Source organism: Trichomycterus rosablanca, chromosome 8 (genome assembly GCF_030014385.1).
Source record: "Trichomycterus rosablanca isolate fTriRos1 chromosome 8, fTriRos1.hap1, whole genome shotgun sequence".
NCBI classification, from domain to species: Eukaryota; Metazoa; Chordata; class Actinopteri; order Siluriformes; family Trichomycteridae; genus Trichomycterus; species Trichomycterus rosablanca.
In genome coordinates this window covers 37,354,913-37,382,790 of record NC_085995.1, presented here as the reverse complement: position 1 = coordinate 37,382,790, position 27,878 = coordinate 37,354,913, and the positions used below count along the sequence as shown (strand labels likewise).

The window sequence follows — 27,878 nt, the reverse complement described above, 5'->3', positions numbered from 1 at the left end:
TATTGTATTTTGCACAGTATGGTGAAAACCTTTGTGATGTTACATTTAAAAAAAAGAAGCATACATGAAAACATCAAACACAAATGACTTTATTTCTAGCAAAAACGACAGAATCATTATGGTTAGGTTTCAGCACTGGATGGCGTGGCGTTGACTTACATTGCCAATGAGTTTGAAGACCTGATCTCCACAGACGTTGTAAGCGGCCACCACTGTATTAAGTGATGCATTGCGTACGGTCGTGTCCCGGTCTCCAATGTGAACAGCGATGTCTTTTAGAGCCTTGGCAGGTGTTGGTTGGCACACGTTCATGCCATTATTTTCAATTAAGCACCCGAGCTCTTCCAGACATTCTGAGGAGACATTCATTGATATTTAGGTCGGGGGACAGAAAGAATTATGCAGTATATCAATTCAAGTTACTAAACAGCACCACAAAGCTGTCTGTTCTGTTCAGTCAAAATGTTGTTAGCATCCTTGGCTATTTACATAACACACTGCTTCGCTAAGAAGTCTATTTTCACTTCATAGTAGGTTCATAATGAACACAAGGTCTCTGTTCTGTTTCGAGTAACATTTGTTCAGTGTTCAATCTCTATGCAAGTATCTTGATGTCTACTGCATCTAGAAATCCTATCACTTTTTTTTTTAAACATAAGCCATTTGGTCAACTGAATAAAACTGTCCTATCATGTCATTCCAAATGTGGCACTGTAGAAGAATACCATTCACTGTGAGACTAATTTTTATAGGATTGGAATAAGGGGTCACCTCTCCGCCTAGGAGGAACTTATGGGTGAGCTTTGCACATGCTATACGACTCAACCAAAATAATAATATAAAAAAAAAAACCCCACCGATGCCAACCGACCCTTCCTCAAACAATGCCAACTGTGTTCGCGTGGATGCCCGGCCAGGTCGGTGGCTCTGCTGGGATTTAAACTCGCGAGTTCAAACACTTTGCAGTGGTGTGATAGCACGTTAGACTCCTGCACCACCCAAGTACCGCTACATAAACAACTTTGTCCTACAGGGGAAATTATATTTAGGTAATATTTCAATCTTAATCAATGATTAAAGTAGTAAAATCATTGGTATCAAACAGAACAAGCAGTCTCTTACAAACCATTAATATTCTCTATATAAATCAGGTGAGGCTTTACTAAATATCACCTGGTTAAAAAAAGCACAACACTGGCAATCACTGCACAGAAGATGCAGCTTAATATTTTACACAAATCAGTAGGCAATATTTTTGTACGCAATTATATTTGCAAGCAATATTTTAGCTTACAACATGAAGACCTGTATGGCAAATTATCCCTAAAATAATAATAAATGAATACGGTAATGGTCGTGTACCTGATCGCTGCTTGGAGTTCTTAGATTTGGTTCCCTCCATGAGAAAGGGAAACATTTTGGAGGCGGGATAAACGTTACACAGCAAGCTCAGAATGGCACGGACATCTTTGCGCACCACATCTTTAGATTCACCGACCTGTCGGGAGAGACAAAATGAAGGAAAATCAGTTTTTAGATCACAGCAGTTAACTTCATGCATTGTGTAACTTAAAATAAAAAAGTAACAAGAATGTAGAAAAAATGGGCGCTTGGGTGGCACAGAGGTCTAACACACTAGCACAGGGGTGGGCAAACGTTTTGGCTCAAGGGCCACACTGGGTTTTAAAAATTGACAGACGGGCCGGGTGGGTGCGGGGGCGGGGGTTTGGAACTAATATAAATTACATGTGAAACTCATGTGAAATCTAAAGTAAAGATTGCCCACCTACCTTATTCAGTTTCAGTGGGAACAGTGTTGTTGGTCACCCTTTTTTGCCCATGTACTGAACTTTGGTGACATTCAAACCTTTATTTTCGTGATTAAAGGATGAATTTTTGAACATAAATGAAATGCCAGACTCATGCTATTATGTGCACCATTTACACATGCGTGAATGTGATTTTTAATGTATTTTTTATTTCTACTTGGTGTAAAACCAATTCAGTGTTTAAAGCAGCACTTTCGACATAAGTTAAAGGTTCATGTGTGACGTTTTAAACCAGCCAAGTGGTTTGATCATGCTGGGGTGATAGGCGACTCCAGAGGGGCAGTAGGGCTCAGTGTGATGGCAAATGTGACAAATGAACATGTAGACCACATAGACTCGGCTTTAGCAAAGGTCGGCAGTGTTTGGCGTGCGCCATCTAGTGGAATCAATTGAAACGCAGGGTAAGGCAGGGAAAAGGTGAAATTAATGCGGTTTTAGGACAATTTTGTAAATGCTCAGCGGGCCGGATTAAACAGCCTGACGGGCCGTGTGTGGACGGCAGGTCTAGCAGGTCTCTGCATAGTGTTCAAACACCAAATCTTAGCAGGGCCACTGATCTGGCCAGGCGTCCACAAAAACACAACTGGAGGCGCTGCCGATGTTACATGGAGCACATTTTAAAATATCCAAATTTTATCCAAAGTGACTTACAATTTTTACTCAATAAAATGCAAGCAATTTAAAGATTAAGGGCCTTGATCAGGGGCCCAACAGTGGCAGCTTTAACAGTGGTGTATCTTAAATCAGCAGTATTTCACTTCTCATTGATTCAGTGTTTTCTAATATTACACCAACAAACGTGAAGATTATATTATATATCATTATATTCATATTCACATGAAACATTATTAAATACATAGTTCATAGAAAATTTAATTATCAACATTTAAGATCTTCACCAAGCGCCTTTTTAGGCAAAGAAAAACGTATCATTTTAAAAATCTGCTTCTTATTAAGTGTTACAATGTGTTATTAAGTAAAACAACCCAATCAATTAATTCAATAATTAAGATAATAATACTTCATATTTCAGTTTAATCTTTAGTGTGTTTTGTTTCATCGTTCTCTGATCTTGACTGTAACTATATGAGTCTGAAATCTACAGACCTTCAGGATGAGGTAGGGGATGAAGGAGGACGCCTCGTATTCACTCAGGTGGTAGTTATCCCTACTCAGCATGGTGAAGAGGAGTTTGAGGAACTCCATGGCTTTCATAAGCACACTGGTGTTGGTGTCGAAGAAGCGCAGCGTGAACCACTTCAGGATCAGGTCTAAGCAGCCAATCACAGCCTCGAACTCAGGGTCCATGTGCTGAGGGGATGGAAATAAGAAGAAGGTGAATAAATAAATGAAGAGATTTAGATACTACTAGTGTATGTAAAAGAAGGTGTGTGTATGTGTGAATGTTAAAAGCTTTGATCCTGATCATGAGAAGACGATGTGTGTGTGTGTGTGTGTGTGTGTGTGTGGTGCCCCACCTCGATCATGGCATTGACGGCCTTAACGTGGCGCTGGAAGTCGTAGTGGAAGAGTTCATCCTGCAGCCACTTCGCCAGGCACAAGGACATCTGGGTCTTCAACTGTTCCACGTACTCGTCCCGTGGGTGGATGAAGTTCCACTTCAGGATCTACACACACGCCGCACACACAGACCACACGAACACTTTACTAATCTGAAATCCATGCACATGCAGTATACAGACACCTGACCATAAATGAATAGCACCATAAAAAGAAATAGTAGTAAAACAGCGTGACATCTACGTAATTTTAACAGCTATAACAGCGGCCACTTTTCGCACACGTTGCAAACAGAGAGTCGCGCTACACCCCGAATGAATGAGTGATCCACTACTCATCATTCACGCACCTTGACCAGACCTTCCCTTCCCCAGTCACAGCCAATTGCACCAGTTGGCAGGGTCAATAGAACCACTAAGATTTAAACTTGTGTAATATTATGTTCTTTTTGTGCTATTGATGTACAAGCTGGGCAATAATGCTAAATGACAAATGCAGATAATACAAATAAGTCATTATTAGTGATGAATTATAATCAGAGTAAGTAAGATGATGCTGGCATCTACCTTCAGTGCTTTCTCCTCCTTCATTCTCTGCTCTTTTCCATTGGGCACAAAGATGAAGATGGGACCTGATCTATCTTCTTCATCCTTAGCGGAGGGCTTGGCTGGACCCTTCTTTCCCAACGCTCCCTAAAGGAGCCAGGAGAGAAAGTGATCAGCTCTTGCAGGCATAGATACAGACACCATTGAGATCATAAAATGTAAATGTAAAATGTAAAAGATCGAGTCGTACAGTGTGAACAGTAGCCCGGTGACACCAATTTGTCTCGTCACACAGTGTGTGTCCTTCTTATGACCCAGTCAGACCAGAAACTTGCTGTCGAGTAATAAATTCTAATCAAGCTTGGTTACTGTTATTTTGGATTATTATTGGATTATTATTTTCAACATTCAGTGGGACCTGTGAAGGTACGTGATTAAAAATGAACAGAAGTAATTTTGCATCATGGCTTTACTCTGGTTAGGTTCCAGGCCAGTCTAGTTTTGCCGGGTGCAGTTGTACTGGGCACGAGGCAGGAATACCCTGGACAGGGTATTGTTCATCCCTTTAAACACAGCTTATCATGTCTGTGTAGATGCCAAGCCAGCCCACCGCTGCTAAGATTTAAACCCGATCTCAACAATGCTATCGGCCGGCGGGGTTTCTACACAGACAAGTGGGCTAGCGTATTAGACTAAAGTAAATTCATTCAAAACGACTGTAACCTTGCTAACAGAACTTCATATACAAAACCCCAGTGTGACAAAGCCGTTAGGGAATACCATAATCATTCCAGCCATACAGTTGATAAAGTGCACGTTAGTTTATTATGACAGTGAGTGCACACCAGCTGTAACCGTGCCCACCAAACTGTGACAGTCCAGAATAAAGTGAACATTATTTGAGATTTACCGATCCACTTGTACCTGTGGGTTGCCAGGCTTCCCGCCTGAAAGTCTGTTGAGTTTAGTGTCTTTATCTACCTTCACTTTCAGCTCCAGGCTGTTCCTCTAGTCAATGCAAAAATATGAGCTTTTACTTCAGCTCACAATCATAATTCTGAAAATTTGATTAGACATATTAAAATACAAGATACATTAGACCAATAAGCCAAAACATAATGACCACCACGTAATATTCTGTCAAAACAGCTCTAACCCTCCGACACATGGACAAAAATGTCCGGGGGTATCTGGTTCCAGGACATTACAATTGCAAGATGGATCATCATGAAGGGTACCCTCATGATCTCTTTTATGGGATCTCTGCACCAGATGTCAGAGCCTTCAAGTATTCAGGCACCAATGATTCTTGAATGTCCAACAACCTGTCGGCAGTTTGTAAATCGTCCTTCCTCGGGCCGCTGTCTGTAAGTACCTACACGGCTGCCTATAAGAACCCCTTGCTGTTAGGAGTTATAACCCAGTCGCCTGGTCAAAATTTGACCCATATCCAAGCCAATAACAATCAGCCAAACTTTTAATATGTTCCTGATGCTCACATGAATAAGTGTTTTGAAATTCTCATTTATGTTTTTGAGGGTTGGTCCTTCTAATTAATTAAACAATTATATAACAACACATGCTTCCAACTTTGTGGCAAATTACCCATGTGCACAAACTGAGGTCCATAAAGATGTAGTTTGTTAAAAATGCTTTGGAATTGGAATCTCAGGCCTTTTATATCAGCATCAGACCTTAAACATGCTCATCTGATGTTAAGCATTGCTGTCTTGGCTTCGCATGTTGAACACCAGAAGGTTCGTGCATAAGAGGCTAAAAACAGGAAAGATTCATTACTGTAAAATGAACACTGGTCTAATACCTTCTTGGCAGCAGGTCCTGTTGATTTGGGTTTCTTGGTGTCTGCTTTGGGTTCTGGTGCACTGTAATCTTCTACTGGAGGCTGACTTTTAGCTGGAGCTAAGAGATAAAGAGCAAATGTTGTTAGTAGATGCACTCAATAGTGTAGAAATTAGAACACTGATCAGATTAGCTAAGAAGAAGCTTGGGAAGGCCAAGTACTTTATAATTAATATAATTAATGGGTCAAGGCTTATCAGGATAATTTAGTGAATCATTCAACAGTTAAAGAGAGTTTATAGAACTGAATTGCAGAAGTGATTGCACTTTACCCCACATAAAGCATAATATCATGAAAAGATTCAGTAATTCCATGGAAATCTTTATGCATAAAACAGAAGGCTGAGACTCACTAGTTAATATCTGTAAGCTTTGATCACTGCATGATGGATATTACATGAGTTGAGGGATATTGACGGAATGTCAACAACCCCAGTTCGTCACGGCATCCACAAGTGCAAGTAAAAACTGTGCTATGCACAAAAAAACTCAAAAAAAAGCATCAGTTTGTTTGTTTAATTCTTAATGCCATGTCAGCTGCTTCGGCTATTATCAGGGCTGGCTAATAGATTCGTTTTTAAACTTCAAAGTAGGGCGTCGATTTGCTTTCTTTACTTGTCAGTATAGTGGTTACAGTGTTCGTGTAAATGCATCAGTAAATGGTGCAATGCATAGTGGAAACATATATTGTGGTCTGACAAGTTGACCCATAAGATTTTCATGCAAATAATACACCTTGTGTTTGCCCCGCCATAGAACAGGACCGTTCAGATGCATTGTGGTGTGGGGAAGTGTTAAAGCCAAAGACGACTTTTTCAGAGCTGCCAGTGCTTGATTTACAATGACAACACCAAGTCCTATTCTGCATCTGCTACAACAGCATGTCTATGCAACCAAAGAGTGCAGGAGCAAGACTGACCTGCCTGCAGTCAAGAACTAGCTCCTCATAAAAGAACACAGAGCAACATGAAGTCCAAAATATGACAACAAATTGCACGGCCATGCAGCTAAAGATTTGTGTAATAGCTTTTTTAACTGGACCTGCTAGTGCCTAAATTCCCCAAATGAGGATTCAGTTTGTTAAAACGCTGAGGTGATTAACACGTATCTGTACCAAATTCTGTGCAACAGACAGGAACTTTAGAGTGTAGCCTGGTGATTTCTGTTGATTATTTGCTGTTAGCATACTGTCCCAACTTTTTTGGATCAAAATTTTTGGGAGTGGTTTAAAGAAGGAGAAATATAAAATCATACCTGAGGCTGGTTTTGCAGCAGGGACACTTTCAGCAGCTTTCGACGGAGCGGCTTTGGCAGGTGCAGCGGGCATCACTGCCCTGGCCTTTTCCAGCATGGCCATCACCTGGTCCTTGGAGGCCGTCTATGAAACAAATAAATAAAATGACAAAAAATTAGTGACAAAGTGGTAAGTGATAAAGAAACACCTACTAGTCCTAGAAAACAAATCAACTAAACAAACACTAACACACAGGACGACACAGTCTAATGTCCCTTCTAAGTACTGCAAATCTGTCTCACAAAGAGACAAAAACATCAATTTTTTAAATGTGCTGAAGGCCTCAAATTTGTATTGATTTATATTTACAAAATACAATGTGGTTATTGTTTGTTTATTTATTAGGATTTTAACGTCATGTTTTACACTTTGGTTACATTCATGACAGGAACGGTAGTTACTCATTACACAAGATTCATCAGTTCACAAGTTTATATCGAACACAGTCATGGACAATTTAGTATCTCCAATTCACCTCACTTGTATGTCTTTGGACTGTGGGAGGAAACCGGAGCACCCGGAGGAAACCCACGTAGACACGGGGAGAACATGCAAACTCCACACAGAAAGGACCCGAACCGCCCCACCTGGGGATCGAACCCAGGACCTTCTTGCTGCGAGGCGAAAGTGCTACCCACTTAGCCACCGTGCCGCCCACAATGAGGTTATTGAGATGGCAAGTTTATTTCTTTTAAGCATAGAGCATCCCAATAAAACACATCACTTTTTATATTTTTTTTATATCAAGTCTTCATCTTCTTTTGGTTACAAAAAATGGAATGTGAAGAACGTAGCAATAATGTAGAACATCAAGATGGAATAAACATCATATGCATGTCTTTGGACCGTGGGAGGAAACAGGGGCTACCAGAAGAAACCCACGTGGAGAACATGCAAACTCCAAACTCAGAAAGAACCCCGACTCCTCCACCTGGGAATCAAACTCAGGACCTTCTTGCTGTGATGTGACAGTGCTACCCACCCAACACTGTGCTGCCCAGGGATGACATCAATTACAGGCCAAGTCTACAATCCCGCATTAGTGCCTGATCTCACAAACACACTTTAGACTAAATTAGCAAATATTTTCAGACACACCACAAACTCCCAAAAGTCTATTACAGTGTTATTCCTTATTAATGCATAACATTTTACAATAGGATGTCCAACAAGCTCATAGACATGTGTCCAAATATTTTTGGCTTTACAATACACATGCAGACATTCAGAAAAAATCCCACCTTAAGCTTGTTAGTCGCTTTGCTCATCTTTTCGAAGCCCAGGTGCATCATGAAGGAAGGAAGTGCCTCCTGCGCCTTCTTTCTTACATCTCCGTTGCGGTCCTCCAGACAAGCGTACAATTGGGGAACACACAGCATCAGATCAGAGGGCACTGAGCGCATTTTGGGCAACCTCTCAGCCAGACAGCCCAGCACCTACCACACAGAGAAAACTATTTAACACACTGCAAGTTCTACATTATTACATTTATATTTATTTTTGAGATTTGAATGCAAATCTGCTGATTGCTGGGACGAGCTGGTAACATCCTGATATTTAATTCCACAGGACTTTAGGGGTGTGTTCGAAGACCTAGTAATCTCTCTACATAGACAGCATTTTACGTCATCCTATGCACGCTCCCGAGAACAAGGCTGTTCGAATTTTTTGATGCCTTAAAATGCTGATGGCATGAGGCACCTTAAATCTGAACGATATTTTGACAGAATAACGAGGGAGTATTCGATGCTGCCTTATGCCAAGTTCACACTACACAACTGGATCTCTTGTAATCGGGAGTCTTTCAAGTCGGTGTGGCTTTCACACTACACGACTGATCGGTGATAGGGGGTTTCACACTACACCATCTATCATCAACTGGAATCGCAGGCGAGCTTCTCTAGTCCCCCAAACTATGCTTTGTCACGAAAACACACACGAGAAGTGAAGAGGGGTTTAATGATACCATGTCCAAAAATGCACAAGAAGTTGTCAACAAGTAGTGATTTATTTGCAAATTCGGGCTTGTCAGCAAATTTAACCATTTTTGGTTTGAATGGCATGAGGCAAACTGTGTTAGCTTAGTAAGCGAAAACTGATGGAATCGCTGTCTAAATAGTGCGTTCGAATAACCTCACTTATAAGTCGATGACTTATTAGAATCCTCTCTACTGAGGCAGCCGCCTATGTGGCAGTAAGACAGCAAGGCAGCTCACTAGGTTTTCAAACACACCCTAGATGTCTAGTGTTATCCGTGTTGCGGTCGGTCAAAGCATAAATCATATGAGGTGGGAGGTCCTAATGTCAGATATTCATGAATAATTGACAGTCAGTGACTGATATGATCCTGTTTGAATAGTGCTTACTGAGTAAGCCATCCTGTTAGCACATTATTTACTCAGTAACAATGATGTTTGCTGTGATGGTCTTTCTTGTTTTAAATTGAATTTGTTTGTGTTGACTCATCTCTATTCCAATGATCATGAAAATAAACAAGCTGACACTAGATTTTTACCACGCTCCATGTACAAACCCCATAATGTTGGGATATTTTATAAAATGCAGTAAAAACAAGAATCGGTTTTGTTCATTTGCTTGAACCTTTATTAAATTGACAAAAGTACAAAGAAATGTATTTAAAAGCATTTTGCTAATCAACTTAATTGTAGTTTAAATTTCATGCCTGCAACACACTCAAAATAAGTTGGGACAGGGGCAGAATCAGGAGTAAAAGGTTTATAGAATATTTAGACTTTACCATTTTAAAACATTCCACAATTTGCAGGTGAATTGGTAACAGGTGAAGGAATCATGATTGGGTTTGAAAGGAGGACCGACCAAAGGATTAGTATGTACAAGCAAAGCTGGGTCATGGCTCACCTCTTTCAGAGAGTTGATTTATATTTACATTTTCAGCATTTAGCAGACACTTTTATCTAAAGCGACTTACAGTATACAGTCCAAGCAACTAATGGATAAGGGCCTTGCTCAAGGGCAATAGTGGCAACCTGGCAGTGGTGGGGTTTGAACCAGCAACCTTCTGCTTACTAGTCCAGTACCTTAACCGATAGGCTACAACAAACATTTCCTAATACAGTATAAGATTGTATATAATTTAGATCAAGGGTGTCAAACTCACGGCCCGCGGGCCAGATCTGGCGAGCGCTTAAGCAATTGTTGTGATGGTTCGAGTCGTTACAGAGACGCACTCATAATTTAATGGGACTCCTGCGCCTTTAGGTGCAACTGTTGTCATCGTAGTCATGGCAACTAACTTTGACCTCGCCGAGTAGCCATGTGACTTTTACTGCAAAAGAACGCGGGGTAGCGTAGTCAATAATGCAAACAATAATAAATAAATATAGATAATTATCAGTATAATACCAAAGCATCGTCTGTAAGTAGTGGCGTTTATATTCTCAGTTGTTAGTAAATGATTAGTGAGTATATCACAGCGTTTTAGTTACAAATTTACCGTAATTAAATACAGTTGTTACCGTTACTATAGCAATTAGTATCTTTACACAAAATGCTAACTCGTTAGCTCTATTTTACGTTTGGTTAAAGCTCATATTGTACCAGATGTAACACTTGACTACAGCTGTATGCTTTTACTGTATTAAGTTCTTTATTGTTTTTATTGTTTGTATTTTTACTTCATTTTGATGCACACAGTGTATCACACAGCTGGAAAGCAAATAAACCGACTGTGTTCTGAAGGGAGCTGTCTGTCTGTCTGTCTGTGTCTGTCTGTCTGTCTAGCTGGGAAAGGGGGATAAACTATTAATGAGGGCAGAACAATTGTCTGTAAAATCCTACATTAACTGTATCTCTCAAAATGCAGGCTGATTTTGTGACCTGCAAAGTGACACATCCCGCCAGTAGATGATGTTACACATATTTACACATGATCCTAAAATGTACAAGAAGATAATTAAGAAAATTAAGCAGAAGGAGAAAATTTAATGAAAATGAAAACAAGTTTGTGCTTCAGGAAGAGAAACCGGTGCGTCTCTTGTGTTATGAGGCCGTGTCTGTGGTAAAGGAGCACAATATAAATGCAGAATTCAGTTCCAAGAAAAACAGCAGACTGCAATTACAGCAGGATACGTTACAATCGGCCCTTTGAGGGCCACCATAATGCTGATGTGGCCCTCTGTGAAAATGAGTTTGACACCCCTGATTTAGATCGTTCATCATCTACGATACATAATATTGTGGAAAAAATCTGGGAATGCAGAGAAATCTCAGTACGGGTAGGGCAAGGCCAGAAACCACTGTTGAATGTGTGTGACTTCGAGACAACATTAAATGAGAAATCATTATGTTCGTTAGCCTGATACGTATAGAAGCGTGGGCTCAGGAGCATATCACAAAACGCTTGTGTTAAGAAACGCAACCTCAAATGTATTCACAGAGACAAAACGTGAAACGTATTCATACGATTGCAAAACAGCAAAAATTTGTACCCTGAATTGCCAAACAATGTTTGTTTGTTTGTTTATTAGGATTTTAACGTCATGTTTTACACTTTTGGTTACATTCATGACAGGAAACTTTAGTTACTCATTACATAATATTCATCAGTTCACAAGGTTATACTGAACACAGTCATGGACAATTTTGTATCTCCAATTCACCTCACTTGCACGTCTTTGGACTGTGGGAAGAAACCGGAGCACCCGGAGGGACCCAGGATCTTCTTGCTGTGAGGTGACAGTGCTGTGTGTGTACGTGTGTGTACCTCCTGTCTGAGGAAGGGATTTTCCCGTTTCAGCTCTTCTGATAGGTCGTCTCCTTCGAGCCACTCCTTCAGGCCGGTCTGCTCCACCCAAGCATTAAGTGTTGCCAAAGCAGCAGCTCGTACATTAACCTGGGAGAGCAAGATGGTGCTTTATTTTCTCATACATTATTAAATGGTGCTTTTGATCCTGTGCATGGCATCACAGTTAATAAAATCCCAGAGACTTTTCGAAAGACAGCCAAAATTGTTCTGCCTGAAACATCACTGTCCCGACTCTATTCAAAAGTTTAGAATCTTCATATATTTATTATCCAATTTTCAGTCATTGTGTGCCTAAGCGCGTCCAAGCCTTTTGGAAAGCACTGCTCTAACCAAATTTGTGTAGTGCATTGTAGTAAACTACTCATGGTAAAAATTAAGGTTGCAGCTGATTTGCTTTAAGCCAGTCAAGAAAGTGTCAAAGACTTCTAATTTTTTTATAAAAAAATCTAAACAAATGTCACAGGAATACAAAGGAGATGGTGCCATTTACTTTTTGCTTTCCTGTGTCTTTAAGCCCCAATAACAAATGAGTGGCTCTACATTCCATTAAGGCAGTACTTTTTTACTTTCAGTGAAACAAAGCTATTTTTAAAGTACCAAATTGTTTATCACATTCCAAGAGGAATCTCAAGAGAAAGGACACATAAAGGATTATGGTTGAAGTTAAATAGTAATATTGAGGAAATGGTTTATTTACCTTGCTGTCTCCCAGCACAGTGATGATGGGGTAACCTAAATTCTTCACATGCTGTTTGAGAGCAGGACCCATCGCTGTGGCAATCTGCTGCAGGATGGTTAAGGTCTGCTGGACCTGTATTACACAACACACACATGCTTTCATAAGAATACTGAATGCGATTATTATAGAAAGCAAAACAAACCAACAAATAAAGAAAACTAACACGAAAGCATCAGGTGTAAACGTCTGAAGTCGTTACACCTTCACTATAAGTGCTTCACTCTTCAGAGAGAATTAAAGGGTCTGTTAGTGAAAATCAAGCCACAGTGGCAATGCATCAATGCACCATGTGTTGTGTAAAAATGTCTAAACATACAAACAAAAGTTTTGACCTTTGTCTTTTGGTCAAGAAATGGTTTTATTCACACAGTCACAGGAACAGACCAGCTGCCAAAAAATGAATATTCCAAGCGTATGGACAGTTTGGAGTTTGATTTTTCAAACCCTTTTAAAACTCTTTTTGATGTGGCGCGATCATAAAATGTGCCTCTACACAACATTAAGATTAAAGGAATCCAAGCATTAAATAATGAACTGGCATTTGTTATTTTTTGGTAGTTATTGCGTTATACATGTAAACAGCATCTTTAATTCTAAGTTCATAATAACTATATTTAAACACTCATTACTGACTGAAAAATGAACCAGTAGTTATAGTAGAAATACCAGTAGTTTGTTGGAGTCTGTGAGGCGACCCTTCAGTGCCATGGGAAGTTCTCCGATGTTGGGCTGGATGAACTTGGCCTCTGAAATGACGGCTGCAGCCTCGTCTAAGCCCTCCTTCCTGATCTTCCAGTTCTTATCACTGATCTTCTCCACCATGTCTGATGTAATTTTATCACTGCAAACCAGAGTTCATTAAGTAAAATGTGTTTTATATTAAAGCGATAACAAAATAAGCTGAAAAAAGCTAAATTTAAAGTACATAATCGCACAAGACCTGAAAAATCATACATTCATTCAAAAGCAACTGTTTTTCTCACTAAAATACCAAAAATATCAATCAATCCATAAAGGGCTTAATATAAAGATTATGAATTGTGATGTTTTTACACTGTTGAGCCAAAACATTAGGAACATCCACCAAAAATGTGCATGTGACAATCAGAGATCTATAAAATGTTGGGCTAATGGTAGTAGGAATGAAGTAGAAGCTCAGTTAAGGTTTTCTTGACCAACATCAGCCATACAAATGCTCTTTTGACTGGTCACAAATTCCTACAGGCATACTTTAAATTCTTGAGGCCTTCTCAGAAGTGTGGCTGTTCTTATAGTTGAAAGCATCATATAGAGGTCACTGCTTTTCGAGCAGTTGATTTATTGTCTCCCATCTACATTAACATCTTGACTGTAGCTACTGAGCTAGTGAAATGACACCGGGAGGGCTTTCCCCCAGTACTGAAACATTTTGACATATGACATTTGTGTCAAAGTGTTCTGACCTGATATCACTTCTGGGCAGCAAATCCATAATATCACCAGCTCCTCCATCAGGTTCCTCCTCATCAGCCTCCTCCCCGTCCTCCTCTGCTCCTTTTGTTGATTGGCCACGAGTGGGAGCAGGAGGAGACTGGCCCTGCATCTGAGAAAGAAAGTTTCGCAAGTTGTTACGCTACCGCTGACACTGACTACAATTCACCTAGTAACAATTAAATGGTTAACAAGTTACACCAGTCAAACCATACAAGCTGGTCTTTATTATCTACACCAGCACTGAACTAAGGGTTTCTGTAGGAACATTTTAAAAGCATTTTGGGAATCTTAATAATGTTATGTACACCATACTAGGCAAGATATGGCCCCGTTCCAGCACCAGGTGATGAGATCACATGTGGACAGAAATTGCACATCGTCATCAGCGTTTGTTGTTAGTGATCACTTAGAGTTTACATTTACATTTTCGGCATTTAGCAGACGCTCTTATCCAGAGCGACTTACAGAAGTGCTTCCACAGTAAACATTTCATTTCTCAAGTTTAAGTAGAACAACAGTCCAAGAACACAAATCTGCTAAAATCTGTTAGAACCAAAGTGGGGTTTTTTTTCTTTTCTTTTTTTCTTTTAAATGAAAAAGTGTGTTAGTAAGTAAGTACAAATCAGCTTAAGTGCTTAGTAAAAAGGTGATGAAGGTTTTTAATCGTTTTTTAAAGACAGCGAGAGACTCCGATGTTCGGACAGACAGAGGAAGTTCGTTCCACCATTTGGGTGCTGGTACAGAGAAGAGCCTTGATGCTTGTCTTCCTCTAGTCCTGGGTGGAGGGTCAAGTCGAGCGAGACTAGTGGCTCGGAGGTTGCGCGGTACAGAGCGGGGCTTGATTAGACCACGAAGGTAGCTTGGGGTCCATTTTTGGCTTTGTAGGCGAGCATCAGTGTTTTAAACTGAATGCGTGCAGCTACAGGAAGCCAGTGAAGAGAACGCAGCAGTAGGGTGATGTGGCAGTGTTTGAGCTGGTTAAAAATCAGGCGAGCAGCTGCATTTTGAATGAGCTGTAAGGGTTTAATAGTGGACATGGGAGCTCCTGCCAGGAGGGAGTTGCAGTAGTCCAACCGTGAGATTACAAGTGACTGAACCAGAATCTGAGTAGCTTCCATGGAGAGAAATGGTCGAATCTTCCTGATGTTGTAGAGTTGGTGTTTGTGACTACTGTGATTGCTTAATCTTAATGAATGTGGCTCAGCGTCCCATCCAGATGAGCAGAAAACAGTTTACTAGCAAAGCTCAATGTGTAACGTTTAACAATCAGAAATAAAACTGGTTAATGACTCAGAAAGGAATTACCGGGCCCTGGGTTTAAAAATATGATTTATTAGAATGACAAAAGATACTGAAATGTGTTGCTGCTCCTTTGTATCTCACATACATAAAATAAAACAAATGTCCATAAAGCTACCTCAATATGTCAAAAATAGTTGTTTTAGCATACTTGAAGCACTATACCGACACACTCCAGCTGGATGTTGTGGTGTGCCAGCTATGTTCAGGTGAATTGGTCAGACAACTAGCACAGGCATCAGACTAACAAGCAGGGACTATGAGACTGCTAAACTGTATTTTTCCCTGAACTGGTTTTTAGATTGTTGTTAAAAAAAACTAAAACGAATGTACAGTTTGAGTGATTGGATCTTCCAGGCATGTTAAACTTTGTTTCGAAGACTAGTGCTGATCACTTGTCATCGGCCAGCTTTAAACAGGGTCTGTGAGGTGAGAGTTTGTGTAGATTGAAAAACCACGTTGCAGCACTCAGGCTAAATCGGTGTACACTGTTTGTTTGTACTCTCATTATCTGCACTTACAGACTGGGTTACTGTGTGCTCAACAGCTGACCACAAAAGGTCTGTCATTCTGTAAAGTCCGGCTCACCAAACATCTCAGCTAAAGCACAGACAGTTTTTCAACAAAGACACATACCTTTTCAAACTCTGTGTCTATCTGAGAAAGCAGTGCCGGCTTTTCATCTTCAAAGAACATCCGCAGAGGTGCCCCCATGTACAAATGCATCACACCCAGCAGAGTGATTGCTGACGTCCTCACCGCCTGCAATTTACACAAAAGTGTTAGGAAACAGGATCTGGACGAAGCTGTGTCACATCATTTAACACTTACGATAAGATCTGGAGCAAATATAGCACTTTAAAAGCAATCCATGGAACGAATACAGAATAAGATGTCCTGAAATTCCGAGAGAACATTAAAGATTTAATTTTAAACACTTTAAACTCTGTTTAACACATACAGATAAACAAAGTATATGTGGGCATTTGAGTAAAAGCATTGTGAAAGAAAAGTAAAAAAACAACACATTTTGCAAACCCTAACCATCTGGTGTACAGAACAATATGCTATAATCTCTATAATCCTCTGCCGCACGTAACAGCCTAAACCAGACAGTAGGGCCCAGCAAACGTGTGGGTTGGTATGTGCAGGGTCAAACAATCCAGATTCATTGTTTTTGAGTGTCGTCTTGCACAGTAAGGAGTCAAACCAGGGAATTTTTAGATATGATGCTGCACCAGCACAATAGCTGTTTGGACATGGTCTAATATTGTAATATAGTTCTTTACCAGGACACAGGTAGCTCAGTGGTTCAGTGATCAGAAGGTTGTTGGTTCAAACCCCACCACTGCCACTGTTGAGACCTTGAGCAAGGCCATTAACCCTTGTTTGTTTACATTGCATTCAGTCACAGCTGTAAGTCACTTTGGATAAAAACGATCTTCTAAATGTCCTAAATGTAAATGCTTTTAATGCAAACCATGCTGAATATTACCTAGGGGTATAAATTTGCACAGCATTCAATCATGGCAGAGGGCATCTACACTGACATGTTTGGTTGTGTGTGTGTGTGTGTGTGTGTTGGGGAGGTTATAAATATATTACAGCAGGGAAACTTGTTTAGCTACAATAAAAGGTTTTGTGCAAACATATTCAAAGAAGCAAACAATGTGTATAAACAGATATTTGAATAATCAAAGATCAGACTGACATGCATTCAGACATCATAAGAGCATAAAAAACTCACCGGGTTTGTGGCACCCAAAGCAGTTTTGACATTATTGATGAAAGCCTTCACATTAATTCTGCAAGATTAAATTGGAACAATAAGTAAACAGTTTAATTCATAAGCGCAAGTCCACTATAGATGAGAGGAGAAACAGAAACAGTACTGAACACCACTCACCCTGCAAAGCCAAATTCTTTCATGGCGTTTGCCAACCAGTTCAGCGTCTCGGCCTGATTTTTGGGGTTCTTTTGAGCAAACGCCAAAGACACCACCTGCAGACATCCAGCAATGAATTAAAATCATTCAACAGTGTCAATACATTACAGATGGTCCATCCTAAATATATTAATAGTTTAATATACTAAGAAACTGCCAGGATGAAAACAACGAACCGCTTTGATTTTAAGAATGCAATATGCATGATATGCCAATTAAAAACATCACTAGCCCCATCACCCACCTCTCACCCCACACCCTAATGCCTAGTTCACACTACACGATTTTTGCCCTGATTTTCGCTCGGCGCTTGATTTTCCGGGTCGGGAGCAACTCGGCGTTTGCTCGGCGATCAAAACTCGGCTCTCAGTCGCTAAGTGTGAACTATCCAACAAGCGCTCGGCGACTGGATTGAGTTTTCTAGCACGTCAGATATCTGATCTCAGACGGGCAACTGGGAATGAGTGACATGTCGAACAGCCAATGAGAACGCAGGATACAGCGTGAGGGGAAACGCAAGAGACGAGTGTGAACAGGTGGTACAGGGGCTTAATTAATATAGTTTATATAAGAATACACCGGCACACACACACACGTTTTACAGTATTTCTGATTTGATCGTCCTCTACAAAACATAATACCCACGCTGCATTGCAAAATTATTAATTAACCTCCAACTTACTACAGAACAAGCCATATACTGTTCGTGTTGCCAAATCCACTCAGATTCATTTATTTTTCCTCCTTGATTTCATCACGTCAGCGCACAAACTTTGATCTCTGGCTATTTGTTGACGTGCATTTTTGGACGTGGTATCATTAAACTTCTCGTCACTTCTCACGTGTGTTTTAAAAAAAGAAAAAAGAAAAAAAGGGAGACCAGAGAAGCTCGTCTGCGATTCCAGTTGGTGATGGATCGTGTAGTGTGAAACCCCCTGTCGCCGATCGGTCGTGTAGTGTGAAATATACAACGACTGAAAGACTCCCGGGTGCAAGAGATTCAGTCGTGTTGTGTGAACTGTACAGCGACCCGACGACTTGGAAAGTCGTGTAGTGTGAACTTGGCATTAGCTGCATGACAAAACTCAGAACTCAGAAAATAGGACATCAGTTCATTAATAATGAGAAACCTTTGACACTTTTACAGACTTTGCTTGCTGCTACAGAACGTCCACACAAACAAAACTGGCCGGTTTAAGAAGGGAAAATACTGACAGGGTCTCTTTCCACCACCCCTTCACTTTGCGATCTCTGAGTGCCAAGCGTGTCTCTCTGTACATGATACATTCAAACCCTGAATCTCAGTGATCCACAGACTAGCCTATATTATTTTAACGTTGCACCACCTGAGCACCTGCTTTAAAGCTTAGCTATCAGATTAAAATGTAATACATGAGTTTGATAGAGCCTAATAACTGCAGCGCTTCCCACAAGTTATTATTATAGATTATAGGTGTTTTATTGTAACGGTCCTGTGTGTACTAGTTACATAGTCCAGAGAGGTCCGTTTTTAAAAATACAGTTAAAAATAATAAATCCCTCACCTGTTCAGCCGTCCATGGTAGTAAGCAGGCCTCTCCAATAGCAGTCAGAGCCTCTTTGGCATTGCTGCCACATTTAACGTCCCCGATTTTGTCCACCAGGCCGTCCAGCACCACGAGAGCTGATGTCTTTGAGAAAGAGCCTTTCTCTGCGACTAGCTTAACGATGTTTAGCTTCATTTGCATCACCTAAAAATGTGGAGAAAAAAAGATTTACTTGTTAAAGCTTTAGGGTTTTATTGCTCAAGCACAACAGATTTAGGATAGATTCACTTTAATTCCTTCACTAGAACTTTAGTAAGCCTCCATCAGACTCAACACCAGTGTAAATACCAGCTTTACATTCCCTAACTTTAAATAATCTAACTGGAAAGGCCAACTGGACAAGCATTTACACATGTCGTCGTGTTGTAGAGTCGTAGTAGATCTCATTCATACAGGAATTGACTCGATACATGAGATGTAAATATATGATTTGTTATTTACTACTAGTTTATTCTAAGGTTTCCTCCTAGTTTGTCCTAAGTGTATTGATGTTATCACATACACCGATCAGCCATAACATTATGACCACCTTCCTAATATTGTGTTGGCCCCCCCTTTTGCAGCCCCATACACAACAAACTGTGATGCTCTGTGTATTCTGACACCTTTCTATCAGAACCAGCATTAACTTCTTCAGCAGTTTGAGCTACAGTAGCTCGTCGGTTGGATCGGACCACACGGACCAGCCTTGCTCCCCACGTGCATCAATGAGCCTTGGTCACCCATGACCCTGTTCCTTACTTGGACCACTTTTGATAGATACTGACCACTGCAGACCGGGACACACCCCACAAGAGCTGCAGTTTTGGAGATGCTCTGACCCAGTCGTCTAGCCATCACAATTTGGCCCTCAGATCCTCACGCTCGCCCATTTTTCCTGCTTCTAACATCAACTTTGAGGATAAAATGTTCACTTGCTGCCTAATACATCCTCCCCACTAACAGGTGCCGTGATGAAGAGATAATCAGTGTTATTCACTTCACCTGTTTGTGGTCATAATGTTATTTTTTTAACATTGTTGGTGTAAGTACTCTTTCTGTTCACGCATAAATTACACATAAGGCAACACAGCAATTACCTAAAACCATTTTACTGGGTGGAGACCTAGAACAATTATCAGTTCACTCTACATTTTGACTCTAAAGTGCTTCCACACAAAATACAGGTAAATTGCCAGTAAACTACACACCTGAAAATTGGTTTCTTTCCAGCCAGGTTTCTTAGCCAACATTTTCACCAGCGCCTGACACGGCATCTCAGACTTGTCCATCTGTTCAACAGCCTAAAACATACACACAGAAAGATTTCTTTTAGCTGTAGTTCTGTTAAAATGAACTTACATTTTGAAAATGACTAAAAACAGCAGTTTAAAGTGTTTAGTTACCTTTTGAAACTCCTCCATGCTAGCTAGCCTCTCCTTCCAGTTAGCGCTGTCCAACAGCTGCATGCACGAGGCCGGGAGCACTGCCGCCGCCTTCTCCTCACAACCCTCGATCTGTGGACACACACACACACACACACACCCACAGAGAGTAAAACAATGTAGCATGACAGAAGCTGAATGCATCAAAAGATATTACAACAGATTGAAATTGTTTACGTACCGATAATTCACTTTCCACAACTTCTTTTCTCTCTGAACCTTTCTTAGATTTGCCGCTGGGTGCAGAAGCAGGTTTAGTTTTTTTGGGAGGACCAGCAGCCTGTGACAATAAAGCAAGTCTTTGATAAAAGTCAAGCAAACTATTGTTAAAACTAAATCTATCCTTAAAATCACAAGTGACCATTAATTATCTCTTGTGCACAATCTAATAACTCTGTGAACGCTCACTAAGGTCCTATAAAGTGTGTAATAGCCCCATGTAGTGCACGTGGATTTTCATCCAAACGTATTGCACAGTTTGTACTTATTTGCTAAATTTACATTAAGAAAGAAAGAAAATATATTGGAGCATTGGATCATATAGTAATCATTCCCTTAGGAAAAACAACTTAATATGAAATTGAACTGGGATGTGAGGCAGGATTCACATGATGAGGTTTTTGCACTTTATTTGTTAACGCTGCATTTATGCATTTTACATGATATGCGAGGGCGGCACGGTGGCTAAGTGGGTAGCACTGTCGCCTCACAGCAAGAAGGTCCTGGGTTTGATCCCCAGGTTGGGCGGTCCGAGTCCTTTCTATATGGAGTTTGCATGTTCTCCCCGTGTCCGCGTAGGTTTCCTCCCACAGTCCAAAGACGTGCAAGTGAGGTGAATTGGAGATACTAAATTGTCTAAGACTGTGTTTGATATAAACTTGTGAACTGATGAATCTTGTGTAACGAGTAACTACCGTTCCTGTCATGGATGTAACCAAAGTGTAAAACATGACGTTAAAATCCTAATAAACGACAAACATGATATACGGCAAACTGCTTTCTGCTGGATATGCCACAAAGCAGTGAGATTGAAAATGACATTGACTGACAGTATTGTCGGTTTATTCACATAGAGGAACGCTCAAACTTTATTGTTTGTTTAATCTAAGGGCTACTTAGGTCATATTGAAACGCTACAAATCACAGCGGGGCTATTAGTTGACTAGCTGTGTCTAAGGGGTAAAAGGGTTGGAGGTGGCTGAACCCTGACAAGGATAAAGCAGTCGATAAAAATGAAGAAAATAAATACATGCAAATAATAATAGTACTACAACTAATAATATTAATAATATTAATTATATGTATTTTATTTTAGTTCCCTCAAATTGCTGTTTTTTTTCTACTAGAATATCACAGATTTCTAACACAAAGTTTAAACTACCACATAACTCTTCACCAACTCACTTTGTGTGCTGGTGCTTTTTTAGGAGGACCAGCCGGTTTGGGCGGAGGCTCTTCAACCGGAGGAGGTTTAGCTGCAGGTTTTTCTTTTTTTGCTGCTCCTCCTCCACCTCCTCCTCCATCTCCCTTCTTTCCACCTACCAGTTCCACTTTGTCGGCACACTCTTTTATCTGTGTGTGTAGAAACAAAATTAAATCAATGCTAAAATTCTGCCACAATAAAATGCACACGGTAAGAACCGGAAAACAGTCGCAGGGGTCTACAGGCGGTTTCTTTACCTTATCAAGCTTGAGCTTATCCAGATCTGCCAGAAAGGGATTAACTGCTCTCTCTCCCACCACCTTCATGGCTGTGCCCAAAGCTTCAAATGCAGCATCTCTCACCTCTAGAGCAGAGTCGTTCACTTGCTAAAAGAGAGAGAGAGAGAGAGAGATTGTGGAACATTAAAAAAACCCACATACTTTGTATGTAATTAGCACACAGAATAAATAATACTAAATGCAACAGAAGGATTACATGAAGTGAGTTTTTTTCTCTCTCTTTCCTCTCATTCTAGTTGTTTCTAATCTACTCTATTCCTGCTGGTTGAGGTGAGCCACAGACTAGTACTCACCCCCTCTGACATGCACATAATTGCTGAATGCTGTGAATCACCCATCACATCCTTTCTACATAAAAAATGAGGAGAAACCCAGTCGACCTTCCATTATTAACACACTGCCAATTGTGCCTGTTGGGTGCCAGGCCATCAGTACAGCTTATATTCAAATTTAAGAGCTCTAGCTCTTTATGGTATTGGGCTAGCGTGTTACACAACTGCATAACTAATGCAAAAGATCATTCCTTTTAAATTAATAACCAACATGATTAACTAAACAATTTACTGTTTATCAACAAAGCTATCGCAATATAAGAAAATAACATGAATCACATTGACAAGGTTTAAGAATGTATAAATGATTCATAAACATGACCAGAGTTAATAAATAAAGTTGATAAAGAGATAGTAACTTCATATAAATTAAGCCAGTATCTCAAAGCACTGGCCCACAGCATTAATTATTACAGCATAAACCGTTTTCAATCTACAGCTGATCCGCTCCTCCCATCTCTATTACAGATTGCACAATGCAAATCATTATTAGGATATTTTTAAAAATAATATGGATTCAACCCAAATTATGGTAAAATATTTAGTCTATTTAGTCTGCCAGGACTCACCTTGATAAAAGCAGCACAGAGCGGCTTTAGCACACCTTTTGGCAGAGTTGCAGGGGTGCAATGGCGAAAGCTTCGAGCCAGGAACAGCGACGCCTGCTGTTTGATTGATGGGTTCTTGTTGTCCATCACTGCCAACAAATCCTCACTGATGTTCTGAAGAGTTGTCTGCACGACAGCATTACAAGTCAAATAATTTTTAAAAATAAAGTTTCCCTTCTTTTCACACATTATTGGCTACAAATCACTTTAGTGTTTAGCATGTTTAGAAATATCACGACTGAGAAGATTTTATAGTCCAAAAACAGAGTGAGAGATTTAAGACTGAAATATATCATGTTAACTACACGGATGGCAAATAGAGCTGCGTTATATTTCAAAAAAATATAAAATATAAACAATTTGTCTCCTTGATTGTTTGTTTGTTTATTTTTGTTTATTGCCATTCCAGCTCAGTATGGCTATGTACATGGCATTTTATGAGTAAATTAAAAAAAAAATATATATATATATATAAAAAATAAAAGTGGTAGGTTTAATTTAGTTTAAAATTGTTGTAATATATTTGATTTTTGATTTTTAGATGATTCAAGAAATTTAGTATTTTTTGTGGATTGTTATGTTGAAAAAGTTCTTTCATGTTTCGTGTCTTTGTAGTATATTTTCCTGCTATTGTCAATAGCTTGACATTCTGTCAGTATATGTTTTATTGATAATTGTGTTTGACAGTACTGGCAATTTGGTGCCTCTTCCCTCAGTAGTAGGTGTCTATGCGTCAGTGCTGAATGTCCTATACGGCATCTTGTTAGAACTGTTTGATCATGTCTTTTCGATGGATAACGAGTTTGGGTACTGTTAAGTTGTGGTCTTATTTCATAGAGTTTGTTTGCTGTGTTGCTATCCCATTCTTCTTGCCATATGTTTTTACAAAGTGTTCGAATTATATAGAAGGCATCAGTGGGTGGAACATAACACCAGGTAATTTGTTTTTCAGCAGCTTTTTTTGCCAGGTTATCTGCTTTTTCATTTCCTTGAATATCGTAGTGGCTGGGGATCCAGCAATATGTGATGTAGACTCCGTGTTTTCTAAGATCTTTCTCTATGGATGATCTGTTTGTAGTGATGTCATTGCTTGTAGACAGGATTTTGAGTCTGAACATATTAAAAACAATTTGTGTGGGCTAATTAGAATATAGTTCATGGCTAGTAGGATGGCGTGAGCTTCTGCTGTAAAAATAGAGCTGTATTGGGGAAGGCGTATGCTTTGTTGATAGTTTGATGTATAGATTGCTGCTCCTACATGTGATTCCGTTTTTGATCCATCAGTATAGATAATTTGGTGGTTTCTCCTTGATTGAACTTTAAGTGCTGCAACAAAGGTCAAACCAAGTAAAAAAAGAAATGAGTGTCAATTTGGTAAATGTGCACAGCAGCAAGGTAAGCGGCACTGCCTCATTCTGTAGAAAACGACTGCACAGGAGCGCAAAAGTCGTTTTGCCATGTATCCTGTGAAAGCCACTTTGGACCCCCCCCCCCACCCAGATTTCCTCCCTCAGATGTGGCCAAGTGTGCCAAGTAAAATGGCACAGCGTTGGGCTTGTGGATTAGACTGTTTTGCCATCTGACCCCTCCAAGATGTAATTATTCTACACATTTTGCACTCATCACGTTTTAGTTCACATAATAATGATTTTAGAAGTACTAACAGTTAAGAAGACAGCATCAATGGCTTCCTGCAAGGCCTGGACCACCTGAGGTTTCTTCTCTTTAAACTTCTCTAGAATGGTTGGCACCACCTGTAAAGACAGAGTTGTACAGTACTGACAGACTCTGACACTTTCATAATGAGGGCACCTTCTACCTCAGTTGTTTTTTTTTTTAACTTACATGCCCTGCATATGTTCCAAACTTCTTGCGCAGTCCTGCTGCGAGACCAGCTAGACATTTGGCTGCCAAAGTCACCAACATCACATTGGCATCTTTGCCAATGACCTGCATGGTAAAAGACAACATAGTATTTCTGATTGCTGTATTCCTGGTGGCTGTATGAGCAGAGAGAACCCATTTCACAAAATAACACCGTTGTTACCTTCTTGAGAGCTCGGACCAGATCCCCAAAGTCTCCGGCCTCCAGCTTAGGGTTTTTAGTAAGGGCTTCCACTGCCTCCAAAGCTTCCTTCCTTTCCTGCCATTTTTTTGCTTCCTAGAACAAAAAGAAACATACAATTATTACAATTAACAATTATTAACTAAAGCTTAGGAATAATTAAAGCTACAAAGCAGAAAAGTATGGTTTCAGATTTACAATGTTTTCGTAGAAATCCTTTGGGAGTTTTGAAAGGATTTCAACAGCTTCCAGCAGCTCATATGGATCCACCTGTGGAGCACCTCCATCCTCCTCCTCCTCACCTGAAATCGCATTACGGTGATACAGTAGTTAAAGCCCATGCATAGATATGTTTATATTAGCACAAACTATATAGAGTGTGTTCAGAATTATTATGCTAGTGCCCCTTTTAATACTGTGGAATACAGGAGAGTTAATTTTGCAACATTTTTATGTGAAGGTGTTTTCAGATACGGATGTAAGATCCATTTTTTTTTTACTTATTTTTAAGCTTAGCTTAATAAGTGTGAACAACTACTGCATGCAAAATTTAGGGATTTAAAACACTAATTAGGAATTTATTTATAGATGTAATAATAATATATTAACGCTTAGCCCAAAAAATACAACGACGTATAATAATTATCTCAGATTGCCTCATCAAGCTTTGCACATCTTCAGCCCTGCACCTAGGAGCCTTTGTGTGTGTGTCTGTGTGAGATAAAGGGTCGTACCATCTGCCTCGTCTCCACCACTCGCCTGTTGCTGCTCAAACTTGGCCTTCAGGTCCTGCTGAGAGCGCAAGAAGCGGCTTTGCTTTGGCACGCCGGCAGGGAGCTTCACCCACTCCTCCTCCAACTCTTTCAGCTGCAGCCAAGAGCACATCACACAAAGAGCATGATTCTCAGGCCTAAGAAAATACAAACCGCCTTTCCTGCCAGACTATCACATCATCTTGATTCTTATGACAAAAATGATTTTGCCCTTTCTCTAGGAGAAAATGCTGCATGGGAATCACCTCCTGGCTGCTGCACCAAGCTTAGAGGGATCCTCTCACAAGTTAGTGGAAATTCACTGTTAGTCGGCTGAAAATAAATGTAAATAGGAAACGGGATTTCTCAGTGCCGTTATAACTAAAGCCTCTACTGGCTGGTCGAGGCTCCTGCACGAGGGATGGGAAATGCTGCATGACCCTTTGTACATGAAACCTTATTCTTCTCCAATCTGTGTGCACGTCAGAGGAGACACATGATAGTCACCTCGGTCAGGGTGGGGTCTGCAGTGTTGCAGGAATTTTAAATTGAGGATTTGCAAATATTTAAAAAATCCCTTTTTTTCTCTCACCTGTACAGAGTTGATGTTCTGCAGAGGAGTACGCAGAGCATCCCGAATCCACTTATAAATCTCCACTGATAGCAATTTGGCCTCGTCTCGCACTGCCTTCTCTCGAGACTCAAACTGCTTTGGCAACACTTTGACTACCGGCTTCAGTGTTATAATCTTAGAACCAAATTCACTACAAGACAAACAAATCAAATGTTTAATAATAGAAATTAAAATATGAATATAAAACAAAGAGATAATATACAGTGAGAAAATTTGCTCTTACTATTTAATATACTTTCAGTAAATATATCCCACTTTACATTACTAACTCTATATTTTGACTTGTACTTGTTTATAACCATTACTAAATACGTTAGGAAATCTGATTGGGGAAAGAGAGTATTCACACACCAGACATATGTAAGAGTAGAACTATTTTTGCAACTGTTGTTTCAATACCAAACACTTTTAGCCATATAATGTGTATATATATATATTGTTTGCTCTTTAATCTGAAGGACTTACCTGAGTGATTTCCTCAGGGTTTCAATGCAAGCTACTACAATCTTGGGGTTTTTGTTATCCAATCCTTTGATGAGCTCATCCTGGACGATCTCGGCTTTCTCGATCTCTACATACATGAGGCAGATGTCTGTTCCCAGTTCCTTCGCTCTGGCTTTGGGCTGATTAAAGACTTTACTCACTACACCCGACACCACTTCTCCTGTTGTCCTGAAAGACAAGATTGAAAACTAATCAGTCACTAATCAGAAACTTTGCTGCTAGCACAAGCATTAAAGTTCCCCGTAATTCAACAGCAATACTGCAACAATTGAGCTTTATCAGCCTTTCTGCATATTCCTCATCTAGTCCTTCCAAACAGATTTTATGAGTACAGTTTTCTTAATCTTGTACACAAACACTGCCTGTTATCAGCCTGTTTGAAATAGTTTACTAATACATATACATACAATAAAAGACTAAAGTAACAGTAGTGATATAAAAACCTTCAATTAAAATGATGAGGTAGAAATGACAAGTAGCATGATGTTACTCATCACTCAGATCTTTACATTTCAGAAGGAGCAGAGATGGCCAATCATTAACTGTTAATATAAATCAGCGTAGACTGAAAATATCGTCCTCTACAATTTTATGCAGACACGCCGGTCATGTTTTGACTTTTCAAGTAAAAACAAGGAAACGCTTTATTGACAACAAAACAAAACACAGCACATTTTAATGCAAGAAAAAAACAGCAAAAAAAGAACATAAAACAAAACCACAAAGTGAAAATAAATATAAATATCCTACACAGGAAACTGAAATATGAAAGAATTTGATTAATTATTTGCAAAGATTGTATTGATTTGTTAATATGATATTGCTATAAATTTAACAAAATATTAAATGAGCCTTCTTCTGCACATTTCACTTTCATCAACCTCTTTATCCTGGTCAGGGTCGTGACATGGTTAACAATCGGTACAATGCAAAAATACCCTGCATATGATGCTAATTCAT

General features: G+C 39.9%; 1 protein-coding gene across 3 annotated transcripts in view; it reads right to left on the bottom strand.

Annotated features, from left to right (window-relative positions):
• ckap5 (cytoskeleton associated protein 5) overlaps positions 1–27,878 on the bottom strand; it is a 54,874-nt gene that overhangs the window by 14,456 nt on the left and 12,540 nt on the right. For all 3 annotated transcript variants that reach the window (XM_063000839.1, XM_063000842.1, XM_063000841.1), the window contains exons 4-32: positions 26,880–27,086; positions 26,373–26,544; positions 25,763–25,895; positions 25,227–25,330; positions 25,011–25,124; positions 24,809–24,913; positions 24,628–24,717; positions 22,925–23,089; positions 21,982–22,110; positions 21,706–21,873; positions 20,483–20,581; positions 20,263–20,373; positions 20,068–20,160; positions 18,836–19,021; positions 17,253–17,347; positions 17,094–17,151; positions 15,983–16,108; positions 14,017–14,156; positions 13,241–13,415; positions 12,533–12,646; positions 11,794–11,922; positions 8,291–8,485; positions 7,010–7,133; positions 5,718–5,815; positions 3,917–4,042; positions 3,308–3,457; positions 2,937–3,140; positions 1,363–1,498; positions 160–353 (exon numbers count right to left, since the gene is read on the bottom strand). In XM_063000839.1, coding sequence (XP_062856909.1) covers positions 160–353; positions 1,363–1,498; positions 2,937–3,140; positions 3,308–3,457; positions 3,917–4,042; positions 5,718–5,815; positions 7,010–7,133; positions 8,291–8,485; positions 11,794–11,922; positions 12,533–12,646; positions 13,241–13,415; positions 14,017–14,156; positions 15,983–16,108; positions 17,094–17,151; positions 17,253–17,347; positions 18,836–19,021; positions 20,068–20,160; positions 20,263–20,373; positions 20,483–20,581; positions 21,706–21,873; positions 21,982–22,110; positions 22,925–23,089; positions 24,628–24,717; positions 24,809–24,913; positions 25,011–25,124; positions 25,227–25,330; positions 25,763–25,895; positions 26,373–26,544; positions 26,880–27,086 — 3,940 coding nt within the window. The remainder of the gene's footprint in view (positions 1–159; positions 354–1,362; positions 1,499–2,936; positions 3,141–3,307; positions 3,458–3,916; positions 4,043–5,717; positions 5,816–7,009; positions 7,134–8,290; positions 8,486–11,793; positions 11,923–12,532; positions 12,647–13,240; positions 13,416–14,016; positions 14,157–15,982; positions 16,109–17,093; positions 17,152–17,252; positions 17,348–18,835; positions 19,022–20,067; positions 20,161–20,262; positions 20,374–20,482; positions 20,582–21,705; positions 21,874–21,981; positions 22,111–22,924; positions 23,090–24,627; positions 24,718–24,808; positions 24,914–25,010; positions 25,125–25,226; positions 25,331–25,762; positions 25,896–26,372; positions 26,545–26,879; positions 27,087–27,878) is intronic.